The sequence below is a fragment of the Bactrocera neohumeralis genome, chromosome 5 (genome assembly GCF_024586455.1).
Source record: "Bactrocera neohumeralis isolate Rockhampton chromosome 5, APGP_CSIRO_Bneo_wtdbg2-racon-allhic-juicebox.fasta_v2, whole genome shotgun sequence".
Lineage (NCBI taxonomy): Eukaryota > Metazoa > Arthropoda > Insecta > Diptera > Tephritidae > Bactrocera > Bactrocera neohumeralis.
In genome coordinates this window covers 8,940,822-8,956,831 of record NC_065922.1, presented here as the reverse complement: position 1 = coordinate 8,956,831, position 16,010 = coordinate 8,940,822, and the positions used below count along the sequence as shown (strand labels likewise).

Genomic DNA, 16,010 nt, shown 5'->3' with positions numbered 1-16,010 from the left:
TTAAGTCCACGTAAAAATTGTTTTCAGTCAAATTTATTGAGATTAGAAAAAAACAAAAAAAATATACATTTTTAATTGGCGCTTTATTTGTTTATAAAAATTTATGTCGTGATTTACCTCATATAATAAATACAGAAACCATTTTAATATTTATGTACCAATACAACAAACACTTTTTTTTTATCACATATTGCCGAATGGGAAATATTCTATGCGCCCACTAGACCAGCCAATGGTTAAAACAGTCTCTGTATTACGGCGATTCTTGCTTTGGAAGCAGATGTATGAAGGGTACTCTGTGGACAGGCCAGTGAGAAAGCAAAGTGGCGAGATTGTCATGTCGAATTTCTTTAGACACGTGTTGAAGAGCGCTATGCACGGAGTATCTTTGAATATAACCGCCAGGTAACGACCGTCTGCATCCCAGGCTAATGCTTGTGGTTTGCCGCCCACTTCACGACGACCAGCATTGAATTTCGTTAAGTCGGCTATTTTTAAAGCTTCTTTAGTGGAGGTGCCGGCTGTTGTGAAAAATAAGGAATAAAAAATATTTATTTATTAACGGAATAAATAAAAAAATGTAAACTAGTCTGTGCAAAATTATGTAGGCAGCATTATACAAGCCGCGACTGTGCTTGTGTCGCGACTCACCTGTAGCTTGCCTTTCCTCGGAGTATTAATATTGGCAACGACCACATGGACAACAACAAACAAAACATCGGAATGAGTTTTACAAATGCTTTGCAGCGTTCATTGCCTTAAACTTCTTAGAAAATTTCTATAATTTACTCACACGTAAAAACCGTTTCGTCCTGGAAGTGTAAGCGGTAGAGTATGCTGTCGCCCGTTGTCACAAAGAGCAAGAAGTTGCCGCATGGCGACCAGCATGCCGATTGCACCACACCACATTTAATAGTCCAACGTTCCGGCGTCCATTTCTTATCGGCCGACCAAACGCGAAACACACTACCAACTGTGGCAGATAATAGGTATGCACCATCAGGCGACCACTTTAAGAGCGAACATGGTGAGCCTACACGTCTTAAAGGCGTATTTTTTAATTTATCTACGTCCCATATTAGAATATCAGTATCACTGATAGAGGCTGTAGCAAGTAGTGTGCCGCTGGGGCTCCACTGCACGGAAGTGATCGGGCAGTGACCGGGACTGTAATTATATAAGTTAATATATATTTTAAATCCCTCTAAATATTACTTACTGTTTTAAGAATACTGCTTGTGTGGCACTTCGTGTTATGTGCATGTTTGTATCCATGGTCCAGAGACACACCCCCTTTTGGCAACCAACTGCCAGTTCAGCAGCGGTCAATGGGCGCCAAGCCATCGAAGTTATCCACTTTTGTGAACCGCTCTTTAACACTGGCACCATTGCGGGTTCGTCTGTATATATTCGTACAATATCGTCTGAGCCCGCTACTGCGATTTTAAAGCAATTCGGATGCCAAACGATACAACGTATGTATGAACGCATCCAATCACGCGTTTCAGAGAATTCCGCCACATTATTTACGCTCACCTCACGCATATGTGGAAATATTTTGGTCTTCAGCCGTTTTACAAACTCTAGCATTTCACACGTATATTTTGCTGTTGCACATATAAGTGGACTAACAGTGGCTGTTTCTTGGTCTCGCGCCTCATTAAGCGCCTCCATAAACCCACTTTCAAAAAATGTGCGTACTATACGCTTGATGACACCTTCATTCACCGGTATCATAACATTGCGGTAGGTGTCGTTTGCGTGGCCGCTGACTGATGTGCTAAACATCTCACAATTCAAATTTATTTCTGGATAGTATTCCGACTAAAAATTCAAATTTTGGTCATTATTGATGGCCTGCGGAAATTTTAAACTTTTGTTGCTTACCACGGAGCAGCTGTCCACTTCATTTTGTGGTAGCGCACAAAGCTGTCCCGGCACAATGAATGTGGAAACATCCTGTAGGGACACCATTTCTGTTTCGCTTTATGAGTATGTTATTTGAACAATTTCTTATTTTATAGTTGGAAAATTAACTTCAGTAATATCAAAAGCGGTATGCTATTAAAATCTTCATACCGGTAATTTGCGCGAATTTAATGACATTTACAGTGCTGCCACATAAAATAAGTATTAAGTAAAATTGCTGGAGACATTTCTGAGTATAAGAAGTTTTCTTTCTTTAGTTTTTGGGATTTTGACTGTCCTAAACTATTACCAGAGAACGTGTATGAACCTTCTCTATAATACACGCTGTCTGCTATTACTTAATAAAGCTATTTAATACTTATAGCTAGTTAACAAATAATATATATTTCACTAAATTATAGTCAACCTAAATTCAAAAATATTTTTTTTACAATATTTGTACAGTACGGCTGCACTTTTCCTACCACCCACCAATCCAATTGGAACCGCAGTCATTGTGAGAACTGTCAGAGCTTGACAACTTAAAGTTCGCGAGCAAGGTGAAAAGTTGAACAATTGTTTACACTGTGTAAGTAAATTAGAATTTCGAGAATTTGCATAAATTTGCAACAATCGCGGGTCAACAAAAGTGAAAGATTAATTGCAATTTGTGTAAAGGTGAGTGTTTAAAGTGCGTAAATGCATATTGAATGATTAGAATTTGAATGGAAGCAAAAGAATTTGATAAAAGTGTTCGCAATTGATTTTTCTCGTCTTTGCCGTGTTTGCTGCTACACTTTTTGTTGACCACAAGAAAAGGGAAGTGGGCCATAAGGGCCAATGATGAGAAGAGGTCAAATTGTGCATGATTACATTAGTGAGGTGCTGTATATGTTTTTTCTGAAATATCACGCTTGTTACTGATAAGCGGGTACAACTGTGTAAGCGCGGGAATGGAAAACGCGGTTAAGAGGTATTTAGTTTGCAAACTAACGAAGTGTAAAATTCAACCAATTGTGACGAGTGATTTTGAATTAAACTTTCACACATTCCCCAAGTTAAATATACTATATCATAAACGAGCAGTTACATTTTCATAAATTACATATATATTTATTGTTGATTCGTAATTACATATAAAATCGCTTAACATTGTTATCATATAATTTTTTTTGTTATCAATATATTAAACAATTATTACGTCTTTCGTGACAAAGGCATGCTGAAAATACTATTGTTGGCGACGATGATACCATTAGTATTAACTAAATTACGGTTACTAGGTATTATAATGGACGGTTCATCACGTGAGTGATGCGATTTCTTCTTAGCTAGTTTCGTCTTAACTTTCCGGGCAAACGTGCTGGAACTCACAGATGCTTTCATTGACAGATTGGTTTTACTTAGCAAGGTACCGCCAGTGCTATTATTCTGTTCCTTTTTGGACGCGCCACCAGCGCCAGCGCCTGCCAGTGAGTGCTGCGATTTATTGCTACGATGATGTTTCTTAACTTTTTTCGTAGAGGACTGTTGCACCGCTGTTACTACAATACCACCAGTTTTAAAACGATTTATGCCTTGCACACCGGCTTTGGTCACTTGTGTCAGTGTTGCGCCTTGTTGATGAATGCTGATGTTGCTATTGCGATTGGCAGTGGATTGGCTATGGTTACTGCGTGTCTTCGATTTACTCTTGGTTAGGCGGGTAATGAGCTGTGTTGTGTCGGCTATTTTCGAGAGTGCATTGCTGAAAAGGCGTGCAAAAATAATAATACGTTAAATGTAACGAATTGCCAGTGCAAAACCTGTTTGCGGCTTAAATTACCTGCGGCGTCGTTGTTTGTGCTCCACATTTACTGCCTCCTCTTTTGTTGGCGCTTTGAGTTCCTTTTTCGTTTGTGAGACTTTTCTAAAAATACGCAAAGTGCGTTCGTCGTCAATGAGTTCTGGCATACCTAGAGCTATGGCGTCCAGTTGAATATCAATTTTTCGTGTTAGCATTGGTGAAGCATCTCCACCATTTTCCACGCACGATTTGCCTACGTTGTTAAGCTCCTGCTGCCAGTGCATCAGTTTTTGAGAACAAGCGCTGTAATAAAACGCAATTTTAATACCAAGATTATTACTTAATTTCCTTTCTGCGCACTCACTTGAGAAAGGCCTCACTGTCGGCTTTTTGGAATGATTGATTGTCTAATTTTTCGCGTGATGGTTTCTTCAGTTGATGTGGACGTCTTATTATGGGTTGATTCCATGAGAGTGGCCGTTGATATTCAGGAACATCTTTGATTTTTTCAGGTTTCACTCCGGTCCAGTATTTCTTCTTTAATGAGAGTTTCAAATCTAATTCTTCAATATTGTTTTCATTAGCAGTGTAAGGGTTAGTCATTCTAGAACTGAAAAGTAGGAAAATTATATAGATTTTTTTCATTATTTTACCTTTCTGAAATCTTTCTTAAAATAAATGCATCTAAGTGTGCAGCCAAACATTAATTTATGTGATTATACATTTATGTTAGCGAGTATGTTTCCATGCTAGGCATCCAAATCACTAATGAACTCACTTTTGTCGGGCCATACACACCGGCTTGAGCGCACCATTATTGAGGTTATGCCATGAGTTGGTGCGTCGTGCCGGCTTAAATGCCACCGGAAATTCGAGAGTACCGATCGCATCGGGTAGCCTTTGCGTTGGCGCCATACTGGGTCTTATAGTGATTTTTGTACCTTTCGATGGTGATGTTATAATCAATTCGGGTGGCATTTTGGCTCTACCTCGCTCTGTTCCATTATCGCCGATCTCCTCAATGTAGCGTCGTTGCAATTCACTTTGTAGCAAACGGCGTGTGCGCTCTCTTGGTGCCACACAATATTGCGGCAAATTACCATCCTCGTCACGTGGATTTGCCTCGTCGTCGGTGGAGAATATCAAATCAGCGCTGGGATCGGTTGTGGGCAGGTCCAATGCTATGCGTGTTTCGCTGCGCTTGCGATTGCTATGCGAGCGACGCGGGCGCGCTTTGCGTTGCTGTGCGGTAGGGAAAAGGAAAGGCAGATAATAAATAGAGATAATACTGAATAGATTACAGTAATATTTAGATTTCATATCAGTTTTTAATTAGCGGAGATCATTTGTTTAGTGCAAAGTTGTGATGATATTCGGAATAGCAAAAAATCTAATTACACGATCCTTCGAGCCGGATTTGAACCAGCGACCTATGGATGGCTATGTTTCATTTTACGAACCTCACTACAGTCCACCGCTCTACCAACTGAGCTATCGAAGGTGTTATTCAAAATTTGTCAAATGACACAAATGAAATTAGTGCAAAAAAAAAACGAAAGTTTTTAAGAATGTTTGAAGAAGGCTCTAAAGAAAGCAGCTACCAAGAGTTTTCTAAATTTGTTTGAGTTCTGGACAGAAAACAAAAAAAACGCATTAAAGAGTGAATCGGTACCAAAATCTTGAAAAAGTTTTATATATTCGCTTGATGCGCTTGAAAACTCTTTGTTTTTATTTTATTATTTCATTCATCTTCTGTAAAAAAAAATCTCACAATTGATTCCTTCGAGCCGGATTTGAACCAGCGACCTATGGATATCTATGCTTTGGTGTCAAATTCCTCTACAGTCCACCGCTCTACCAACTGAGCTATCGAAGGTGTTAACTAACTTTGCCAAAAGACTAATTTAAATACGAAGAACTTTTTTAACTTCACTTTGTATTAGCTTTTTTGTACTGGTATTCAAAGTTTGCAAAAAAAGAAAAATATGTTTAAAGTGTTGATTTCATTCTATTAATTTTTTAGCTAAAGCAGAGAACATATGAATGTACATATATCAAGAGAAAGTTCACGAGTTTCATAACAGACAAATTATAAGCGCGTTTCACCAGAGTTTTGCATCAGGGGACTAGAAAAAAGCAGAATTGAGCATTTTCAGTTTTAAATGAGAATTATATATGTACGTTCTCGGTTTAAAGTGTCTGTGTATGTACATAAATATTGGGCACAATAGACCTAAGGACGCGGTGCACTCCTCATTTATTAATCTTATGTACGAAAATATAACTGTGACAAATGACGACCATAATGTTATTATTGCCAATCCCTTTTTGTGCAATAAAAAACTCTGTTAGCTTCAAAGCTTTTATGATCCTTCGAGCCGGATTTGAACCAGCGACCTATGGATATCTACATTTCATTCTCAGAACTCGTCTACAGTCCACCGCTCTACCAACTGAGCTATCGAAGGTGTTGTGCGAATTTCGTCAAAACACCCACACGAGTGCAAATATCGTAATTCGAACTATTTCAATTGCCGGAATTTAACGAACGCTCTCGTATATAAGAGTGTAGACTATTTTTAGAACTCTGTTTGTCGAAAACTTTTCGTGTAGAGTTGTCTGAAGGCAGCGACAAATGCTGATGCTTGTCACTGCTAAACATCAGAAGTTGGTTCTTGTCAGTGCTAATTCATTTTGCCCGCTAGAGGTTTGTGGAACTTGTGTATTATAAATTTAAGCTACTTTTCTTTAAAATATAAAATTTATTTTTAAGAATCAAATATTTTTATTACATTTTATGGTATTTTTTATTTTTGTTTTATTTTTAAGCATTTAATGCCCAACCACAAAAGTTCTGGCAACTCTTATAAGGTATTGGCCATGAATGACAGGTAAACAAACATTTGTAACTTTGTTTTTGTTTCTTTGTTTATATAAATGACTTATGAAATTAAAACAAAGATTATGCTTTATAAGTTTGCAGGGCAACTTTTCATCTTTAATATCCGCAGAAATTGAAAAAGATAAAAATAAAGTGCGCAATATGAGTCAAAATAAAACTAAATAAAAATCGAATCAGCCCTCAGCAATTTATTGCTATTAATTTAAAGAGAGCAAATCTGACAGCTCTTCGGTTGTAATGAATCGTAAAAAATTCAGTAAAATTGCAATAAAAATAAAATTGTTCAAAACGTTTTAAAAGTGCGTTGCTAATGAAGAATTCTTTAGTCAAAAAATATATCTTAAATGCTTAAAGTAATATTTGCAAGCCTTGCCAAATAATACACTCACATTATTACTTACAAATCGCAAAGACAAAACAAAAAACTCTCACTTCAAATTTTATTCAAATTTTATTTTTGCAATAAATAAGTACTATTATTTTTTTCAAATTAAAAATCAAAATTAACGATTATGTTGTGAAAAAAATATCAAAATTTAAAAGTTTTTGACATATTTTTGTGGTTCTAAAAAAAAATTGCTGCATCCGACGCTTCCTTCATAATATTTTTTTTTTTTTTTTTGTAAAAAACTATGGAGTAACATTTATTTTCTCTATCAAATGAAATCAAAAAACTTTAAACCTCCCCTTATTGCTAAGGGAGTAATTCAAATCCTTCGAGCCGGATTTGAACCAGCGACCTATGGATATCTAACATTTCATTTTCAGAACTCGTCTACAGTCCACCGCTCTACCAACTGAGCTATCGAAGGTGTTGTGAAAGCCATGCCCAAAATAAAAAGTGAAATCTTGTTTTGCCCAAATCAGCATTAAATTTATAATTTAATTTATTCGCTCCAAAATGCAATGAACCACCGACCTAGACGCGAGGTTGCCTTTCACTTTTTCAATTTCCAACAACAAAACTCGTTTGATTTTATTTTTGAACAATTAATCGCATAAGATAATGGAAATGATTGTGGCTATAGAAAAGGTTGTTAAGTTTATTTTGAATACAGTAGGCGCTTCATATAAGCAACAAAAATTAAAGTTTTGGTATATTGTTGAAAGTTTTGTCGAAGTTTTTCACTGAACATTCATTGAAGGGCTATATGGACTTGTTAATTTCAAAAAAGCAATATACATACATACATATATCGAATGTAGATACAGTGAACTTCTTCAAAACCGTACACCCACCGTCGCATTATTTTTATTCGGCTAAGGGAGCTGTTTATATATGCGGGCGTGGCAAAAACGAGTATATAAAATGTATCCTGCAAATCAGAACTATATTTCTATTAAAATGTATAGTTGTAGTAACTATCGAAGCTACAGCAGCTAGCTTGTGTCTGCATGACGGGCGCAATGCGTATTTGCCCAACCGCAGCTCTGGAGGTCCTGATGGAACTCACACCTCTTCATTTGGTGATCGGTCAAGTAGCCAAGCACTCACTTTTGCATATGACAGCAGAGGGGTGTGCCAAAGGTAAGGTAATCTCGTCCCAGAGGATGGAGGTGATAAGTGGCAATATTCCAATAGCCCTCCTCCCGAAGAACAGCATTACCAAAACACTTAACTTCACCAAGAAGTTCAAGGCTACCCTCGGCAAAAAGAATGAGTGGAACGACTCTACTCTTGAGCTAACGCTGAGGGAAAGCACGTTGAAGTAGTACGCCGACGGCTCAAAAACATCGGAGGGAATTGGGGCAAGGATCGCGGGTCCACGCACCAAACTCTCCATACCGATGGGTAGCTTTCCGAGCATTTTTCAGGCAGAGGTCTTTGCCATAAGTCGATGTATAGAGATAAACCTCCATCGCAACTACCGCAATGAGCGAATAACTATACTCAGCGATAGTCAAGCGGCACTAAAAGCAATCTCCTCCTACGAGATCAAATCGCTACTAGTGCAGGAATGTAGAGAACGGCTGAACAGCCTAGCTGAACGAAACCAGGTGCACCTAATTTGGGTGCCTGGTCATAGAGGTATAGCCGGCAACAAACTGGCTGATGAGCTTGCCCGTTCCGCAGCCTCAACCAATATGGTAGGACCCGAACCATTCACCGGGGTGGGCCCCCATACCGTAAAGGAGCTGCTCCGTAAGGAAGAAAGAGTGGGCAGGGAAAGGAATTGGCAACGAGCGCATGGTATGGGACATGCTAAGTTGCTAATTGGGGGGTACAACCAGAATAGGTTTAAATCAATAATTAACCTCCCAAGGGATAAACTCAGGCTACTGGTCGCATTCTACACCGGCCACTGCAAGTTGAATAGGCATTTAGTTAACATGGGCCTATCATTTTGCGCCAACTGCCAGTTTTGCGACAGGGAGCTTGAAACCCCGAAACACCTGCTAACCGACTGCACAGCAGTCTGTAGACGCAGGTTAAAGGCCCTTGGATCCATGTTTCCGAATAGGGATCACATCGCCTCACTAGCACCCAGTAGGATATTGGACTTTATCAATATACTGGGGCTTAGTGAGTCCCTGTGAGTTAGGAGAGGGCACAATAGACCTAAGGTCGCGGTGCATTCCTCAATTATTTATCTATCTATTGAAGTGCCGAGTTGACAGTCCTTGGCCGGATAAAAATCCAGGTCCATTCCAGTAACGTAGACCCGACTGTCGTGGAACGGACTGGTCTCATTAGTTTCCCTTGAGTCACGCATAAAGGGACGAAACCAGCGCCAGACAATTTTTTTGATCATTTTACGTATAGTTCTTAAAAATCTGTCTCAAAACACCAAAAACTAATACTCGTAAGAATTAAAAAAGAAACGGCAACTATAAATTGTACAAAATTTTCTTGACAAATGTTTTGAAATTTTGTTCGTTTATCAGAAATAATTTGAACGAAATATTACCAAATTTGTGAAGTGTCCGTTCATTGGAACATTCTCATGCCCAAACTGAAAATTTGTTAATTCTGACAAATATTTTAAAATGGCAGAGTAGTTAAAGATTAGTAGCTTTGAAAATAAAAACTAATTTTTGTTAAGATAATTATTTTGAAAGTGTAAACAACAACATTATTTTAGAGACACATTGAGAGCATGAATTTAATTCTTCTGTTGTTTGACAACAGAGCCCTGTGAAGCCCCTCAACACAGTCTGAGCGACGATGGGTTTTTCAATAGGGACGCTACAAAAGTAGACCGATAGGGACATCAAAAGACGTCATATTTTTTCTCGCTCTTTTGACATTTCTCTTCAATAAGGGTGGCCATTTCATCGTGGAAAGATATACAATCCAACAACGAGTCGAAATTATTAAAATTTAATACCGAAATTTGGAGTCAGTGGCCTCAACTTTCCGAGCGCTACGTCCACTTTATGGTCGTCATAATCGTCCCGTCAGATCAACAATTGAGCGTCTAGTGGAAAAATTTGAATCCACAGGCACAGTACAAAATGTTCCCGTGCCAGTGAGACAAAGAAGTGCCCGTAGTGTCGAAAATATTGCTGCCGCTAGCGCATCAATTGAGAAAGACCCAAATCAGTCTCTCAAAATCTTTCTCAAGTGTTGGGCATCTCTGTGACGTCGAATGGCGAATTTTTCGAAAAAAACTTGACTTATATCCTAACAAGATCAAATTAACGCAAGAACTGAAACCCTTGACCACCAGAATCGTCGCATGTTTGTGAATTGGGCTGAGCAACAAATTGAAAGTGATCCGGCTTTTCATCGAAAAATCATCTTCAGCGATGAGGCTAATTTCTGGCTGAATGGCTTCGTCAATAATCAAAATCTGCGTTATTGGTCAGGCAGCAATGCACACGTACTCCATGAATTACCATTGCATCCCTAAAAAATAACGGTTTGGTGTTGTTTATGGGCCGGCGGCGTCATTGGGTACGCCACGTTACTGTGAATGGGAATCGCTACTGCTCAATGGTAAATGAATATTTTGGGCCCGAATTGGATAATATGGACTTGACGTGGATCCAACAGCATGGCGCCAAAAGCCCCACAGCGAATGTCACAATCGATTTATTGAAAACCAAGTTTGGTGAGCGATTATAGCCGAGTTAACAACAGCGCGCCAGTCGCTTCTTCTTTTCGCTACGTGGCGCCAATTGGATATTCCAAGCGAAGCCAGGTCCTTCTCCACCTGCTCCTTCCAACGGAGTGGAGGTCTTCCCTTCCTCTGAATTGGGTTCAGCGTCTGGATTTCTGCAAGCGTGCCAGTGGTGGACAGGAATAAAGAATTTCATTGTTATCCCAAACTGTTTTTTTGTTTTATTTAAAAAAAAAACTTTTGTTGTGCTCATATTGAAAAACCCGTTACAAGAAATATTGACGTAAATGACGACTGATTTCTTTTCAACTTATTGATTTAGACTTTCTGCCTTTGTTGTGGCCATAACTTTGTGAAGTGCATTACTTCTAGGGGGGTTTAAAAGGGGTAGCGCCGGGGCGTGTAATTTGCAAGTCAAAAGTATGCGGTTTGCACCGGCGACAATGACACTGAAATGTACCCATCAGGGGCGCTGGGGTGTCACTCCCGAACTGCTTGCAAGAAAGCTTCATACACTCACAGGGCTGAATTGTAGGTGTGGCGGCGCTTTTTTTCTTGCTGAATGCAACGCCCATTTAATGAAATTCACTGACACACACACACATACACACATAAGAAAATCGTGTAAAACAGAGCAAGTTATGAATTTATTATTTAAAAGGCCTACGGTGCTCCCCAGTTGAACCCAAGTTGTGCCGTCGCTGAAAGGCTTCTGGTGGACTTGACCTTTTCAGCAGCGCAAATCGCGTGTGTTGCAACACTAGAATTCGAAAAAAAAAAATTCTTCGACGACAAAAATGACGGGTTATTACAAGTATATAGTACATACATACAAACATATGTACATAGATGAGAGGGTAGGTAGTCTAGTATTGTGTAGAGGCGGCAAATAACAATTATCGCTGATGGGCATGTACAGCCGCCTGCCAAACAGCGCCCAATGGCAAAAGGTGCAAGCAAACACAAAGCAAATGAAATACTCAATGCAAAGCGGAAGTGAAAAATATCAAAAACAAAAATGCAAACAAAAAAGGTTAGAGCGAAAGTAAAATGCAAAGCGAAAAGCAAATAAAGGAATTTCGCATGCATTTTTGCCCGTGGCAAAACAATGCTAAACTGAATTGTTGGCAGTGGAAGGGAAAATATGCGCTCGGCTGGCGGCTGGCAATTGGAAAAAGAGTGAAAATGTCTGAAAAATGCATGGTTTTCAGTTTTCGCCATTACAATAAAGCTGCAACGTTTTTTTCGAGTGAAAAAAGTGAAAATTCCGCGTTGGAAAAATGCAGGTGGCATTGCAAAAATGCCGAGACTGCGCTGCAATGGAGGTATGGGTAGATACTCGAACCTTCTGTGAATTGTGCGAAGTGTCTATTTTTGTTTTTGTGCTGGAGTACTGCAAAAAGGATATGGATTTGGTGCGAGGCGTGAAAGCTTAACGCACTGACATTGTGGAGGCGGAATGTGACAGTTTTTAAATCTTGTGGCATTAAACACAACTCTATTGAAAAGGGGTTTGAAATTACCGTTGCCGCAATTTGTGAATGAGAAGGGAAGCAAAAAGCGAGAAGGCGGCACAGACCCCTTTTTACTCACATTTTATTCGTTTTTTTGAGGTTATATGCAAATATCTTGCGAAAGAAGTATTTTAGAAAGCTCTTATAATAAAGGCAGAAAGAAGTAGAAGAGGCGTGAGTAGAGTATGTAATTGAACAATAACTGTAAATTTTCAATTTAAAAGCAGACTTTCGAATAGTGCCAAGATAGTTCGAACAGCTGTGAAAACTACTCCGAAATATAATTTGACGAGCTAAAGATACTCAAAACTTGTAGAGGATAACTTTTAGGTGGATTAAAAGATCACTGAAACTCGCATCTTAGAAATCCACACAAAGTTGTAGGGATCACCACGTTTTCATGTCTTTGAGACAAATGAAGATTTGTTCCTAAAAAGCTACACAATAAGAGGAATCACCAGAGAGGATTTTATATGGAATAACCACAATAATATTGTTTGAAAAATGCTTCGGGTAGGCTTACATTTTTTTGGTTTCGGACTTGAAAAAAATTAAAAAGGTAAATTTTGTATAGCATAAAGGGGTAAAGATCTTTATCTTAATTTTTAACTACGTTGTTTTTGTTGGAGCGGCAGAAAACCTTCCAGATGTACATAATTTCGAGGAATGGTGCCAACTTGACAGCCCTGGTCGGATAAGAATCCGGGTCCGTTCCGATTACTTAGACCCGATTGTCGTAGTTCGTGTCGTAATTTCGAGGAATGGTGCCGAGTTACACAGTCTTTGGATGGATAAAAATCCAGATCCGTTCCGACTACTTAGACCCGACTGTCGAGGTTCGTGTCGCAATTTCGAGGAATGGTGGATAAAAATCCGGTCCGTTCCGATTGCTTATACCCGACTGTCGTAGTTCGTGTCGTAATTTCGAGGAATGGTGCCGAGTTGTCAGTCCGTGGTCGGATAAAAATCCGGGTTCGTTCCGATTACTTAAACCCGACTGTCGGGTTCGTGTCGCAATTTCGAGGAATGGTGCCGAGTTGTCAGTCCTTGGTCGGATAAAATTCCGGGTCCGTTCCGATTACTTAGACCCGACTGTCGTGGGTCGTATGATGATTTTGCAGGATCAGTTATATATGGCAGCTGTATGCTATACGTATACATACTGATTCTGAACAATTTTTTCAAAGACTGTATTTATGCCTTAGATAATGGTCCGTGCGAAATTTCGTGAAGATATCTCGTTAAATATAAATGTTTCTAATGAAAGCATTTCATTCCGATCATTCAGCTTGTACGGTAGCTATATGCTATAGAGGTCCGATATCGGCGATTCCGGCAAATGGGCAGCTTCTTGGTGAGAAAAAGGACGTATGCAAAATTTCAGATCGATATCTAAGAAATTGAAAGACTAGTTCGCATGTATACAGACGGACAGACGGAGATGGCTTAATCAACTCAATCCGAACTTTTACTGACCCGTACTGATTTCGAAATCAGTCATAATTCGGATATAACTTCAGAGCTTCAATAAATTTTACATCGTCTTATTTGAAAATTGGACTAAAATCCAATAATAGATGCTTTACTGTGAAATTGGCTGAGCTCGACTAACTCCAGCTATAAACCAACTATTCTCGGAATTCAGATTGGTAACCGAAAAAATTGAATAAAGTCAAGCTTTCGAATTAAGTTTATCTAACTCGTTGAACTGACTTAAAAAAATAACTGTAAACTCTTTTTTACCTTTTGCTTTCTGCGGAGGATGAATATTTTTCTTTCCGCCAGCCACGTGCGTAGCTTTCTTGAGACTGACGGCCGTTGCACCAACGGAGTTTCCTTTACCTTTTTCTTGGAAGTTTGCGGCTTCTGCGCCACTTTTCTACAATCTTGTTTCGAATCCTCACCTTCGGCGGAGAGAAATGCGCGCTCATCGGATTCATTAGTAGCGGAGTCGCAACACGGTGATGTTATCGAAAAATTTTCATTGGAAGTGCCATCGTGGGCATCTTCGAAAATCTCCTCATAAATACACGATTTTCTATTCACGCCATCGCCAGTCTCAGCGCCACCCTGCAGACGACGTATTTGCGAGTTTGTAGCAATTTCGAAACTATTCGTGCTCTTCCGCTTCGAGTTCTTCTTATCGGCGCGTTTGGATTTGCCGCGTTTAACTTTGATGAAACAACGGAATTTCCTTTGGAATAACGGTTGGAAGTAAATGCGATCGAGCTCACGCATTACGCGACGCATGCGTGTCAATTTTTGCTGTGCATGTGGTGGGGAGGGATAGAAGGAGCGGGTGGTAGGTAGGAGATATTGGCTACGGATAACGGTTTTTACAAGCGTAAATGTGGTGAGTACATACCCGGCGATGCTGTGCCTCTGCCTCGGGCGTAGATGGCGGTGCTCGGCTGAGTGCGCAGCAAGGTCCCTCCAAATCGGAAAAGCTCGAACCACGACATTCATTCTCTGAACTGGAGATGCCACCCTCGTCGCTAAATTGATTGGAATGTTTTATATCATTGTGAGTACTTTCTATCTCTTCTTGTTATTGGAGTGCTTACCTCGAATAATCCGATAACGGTATGTTTAGTGGCTCATCAGCATTCGAACCTTCTTTCAAGAGCCGCTCGATGATTTTCAGGCGTAAACGCTCCTGTTGTTGGGCAAATCAATTAAATTTATTAAAAAGTTGATATTAAAATTTCGACTTCGGTCTTCGAGCTTCAACAATGTGTTTTGAGATACAGTGTTTTTGTTTTTTTTTGGTGAAATCCTAGAAGAACCTAGGATAGCTTTGGAAAGTGCAAGCAAATGTTGCAAGTAAGCGTAGAGAGAAGAGTTTCAAGAGTGCAAACTAAGCGCAAAACAAATCTTAATGTTGTCAAATAAATAAAAGAAAGCCGAACATAAGAACGCATATCTTTGTCTTCCGATACAACACATCTAATAAAAGCTGTTTTCCTCGAGTGAAAAACCAAAAATTTTCACTTGTCTTGTCATCATGTTAACCTTTGAAGTTCTTCTATTGCTTTAGGATTAATTAATTTTGTAACTCGTTAGCGTGGCAAAGTTCAGATAAGTTGTTATCGAGGTCATCCAACCGTACGCCCAGAAAACGTTCTGTTTCGACGGGGTCGTACCACAGGGAAAGGGGTGTCAGATGTGTAGGAATATAACCTGTTACAACACCCAGAACGTAGCAGCGCAAGGGTCACTCTCGAGTCTCAGCTCTTCGTCTCTCGAGTCTCGAGCTCCTACGAATCGTGTCATGTTTGAAGTTAGTTGCATCCGAAGTCTGGTCGGCGTATTGTATTATGTCGTCGACGTAGTTGAGGAAGGACCTCTTGATGCTCCTAGGAGGCGGCTCCGCTTCAAGCGGGGAGGATTTCTGCGAAAACACCCCAGCAAAAACTGCTTGGAGAGGAGTTCATTATGCTTCCTAATTGGGAGCATACAGGTCTCATTGTGCAGATGTTCAATGGGAGACATCAAGAGGCATGCAATATTCTGATATGTCCGAACCTTCTTCATCTGCGTTTCACTGCATCCAGGCGACCATATTTGCGCGGCGTAATTAAGGACCGGCCGGCCGATTGCCTTTTATGTTGCCAACAACGTTTCTTTATCTTTCCCCCATGTGCTGTGACTGGAGGATTTTGTTACGACTCTGTACTTTGGCAAAAATTGCAGTTGTGTGAGGTGTGAAGGAGCACAGACTGTCGGGTGTCACACCTACTGATAACCCTGTCATAACCATAGGCGGGAGTCAAGGCCCTGCAGAGGGTCTGATTTTCCGTTCTGTGTGAAAGATTACATGTGGCTTAGGCCTGGAA

At 39.8% G+C, this 16,010-nt stretch overlaps 3 protein-coding genes and 4 non-coding genes across 15 annotated transcripts in view; 1 reads left to right on the top strand and 6 right to left on the bottom strand.

Moving 5' to 3' along the window:
* Positions 1–64: 64 nt before the first annotated feature.
* Positions 65–2,099, bottom strand: LOC126758540 (aladin). Its single transcript, XM_050472855.1, has 4 exons — positions 1,888–2,099; positions 1,220–1,824; positions 794–1,167; positions 65–521 (listed from the first exon to the last, which is right to left on the bottom strand). The coding sequence occupies exons 1-4, from the start codon at positions 1,972–1,974 to the stop codon at positions 184–186; spliced, it is 1,404 nt and encodes a 467-aa protein (XP_050328812.1). The 5' UTR covers positions 1,975–2,099; the 3' UTR covers positions 65–183.
* Positions 2,100–2,430: 331 nt separating this feature from the next.
* The window catches only part of LOC126758537 (glutamine-dependent NAD(+) synthetase), a 184,264-nt gene continuing 170,684 nt past the window's right edge, over positions 2,431–16,010 (top strand). For 3 of the 7 annotated variants that reach the window (XM_050472848.1, XM_050472841.1, XM_050472842.1), the window contains exon 1: positions 2,431–2,586. The gene's annotated coding sequence lies outside the window, so the exon portion shown is untranslated. The other 4 variants (XM_050472843.1, XM_050472846.1, XM_050472845.1 and 1 more) reach the window with 2 other exon arrangements.
* LOC126758532 (cytosolic carboxypeptidase Nna1) overlaps positions 2,995–16,010 on the bottom strand; it is a 168,440-nt gene continuing 155,424 nt past the window's right edge. For 2 of the 3 annotated variants that reach the window (XM_050472833.1, XM_050472832.1), the window contains exons 12-18: positions 14,739–14,835; positions 14,540–14,669; positions 13,918–14,439; positions 4,473–4,936; positions 4,059–4,304; positions 3,734–3,997; positions 2,995–3,655 (exon numbers count right to left, since the gene is read on the bottom strand). In XM_050472833.1, the coding sequence (XP_050328790.1) occupies positions 3,106–3,655; positions 3,734–3,997; positions 4,059–4,304; positions 4,473–4,936; positions 13,918–14,439; positions 14,540–14,669; positions 14,739–14,835 (2,273 nt within the window). In that variant the 3' untranslated portion in view covers positions 2,995–3,105. The remainder of the gene's footprint in view (positions 3,656–3,733; positions 3,998–4,058; positions 4,305–4,472; positions 4,937–13,917; positions 14,440–14,539; positions 14,670–14,738; positions 14,836–16,010) is intronic. The other variant, XM_050472834.1, reaches the window with a different exon arrangement.
* Trnay-gua (transfer RNA tyrosine (anticodon GUA)) lies at positions 5,097–5,195 on the bottom strand. The gene is made up of 2 exons: positions 5,159–5,195; positions 5,097–5,132 (listed from the first exon to the last, which is right to left on the bottom strand). It is a non-coding gene; the product is annotated as a tRNA-Tyr (tRNA).
* Positions 5,473–5,570, bottom strand: Trnay-gua (transfer RNA tyrosine (anticodon GUA)). The gene is made up of 2 exons: positions 5,534–5,570; positions 5,473–5,508 (listed from the first exon to the last, which is right to left on the bottom strand). It is a non-coding gene; the product is annotated as a tRNA-Tyr (tRNA).
* Positions 6,064–6,162, bottom strand: Trnay-gua (transfer RNA tyrosine (anticodon GUA)). The gene is made up of 2 exons: positions 6,126–6,162; positions 6,064–6,099 (listed from the first exon to the last, which is right to left on the bottom strand). It is a non-coding gene; the product is annotated as a tRNA-Tyr (tRNA).
* Positions 7,309–7,408, bottom strand: Trnay-gua (transfer RNA tyrosine (anticodon GUA)). Its single transcript has 2 exons — positions 7,372–7,408; positions 7,309–7,344 (listed from the first exon to the last, which is right to left on the bottom strand). It is a non-coding gene; the product is annotated as a tRNA-Tyr (tRNA).

What these genes read in the sequence shown, in the direction of transcription:
- LOC126758540 (XM_050472855.1), bottom strand. Translation starts at nt 1,974, where the DNA reads ATGGTGTCCCTACAGGATGTTTCCACATTCATTGTGCCGGGACAGCTT. An exon ending in CAAGCAGTATTCTTAAAACA is followed by an intron (nt 1,168 to 1,219) that starts GTAAGTAATATT and finishes ATATAATTACAG; the next exon opens with TCCCGGTCACTGCCCGATCA. An exon ending in GGACGAAACGGTTTTTACGT is followed by an intron (nt 522 to 793) that starts GTGAGTAAATTA and finishes TTTTCACAACAG; the next exon opens with CCGGCACCTCCACTAAAGAA.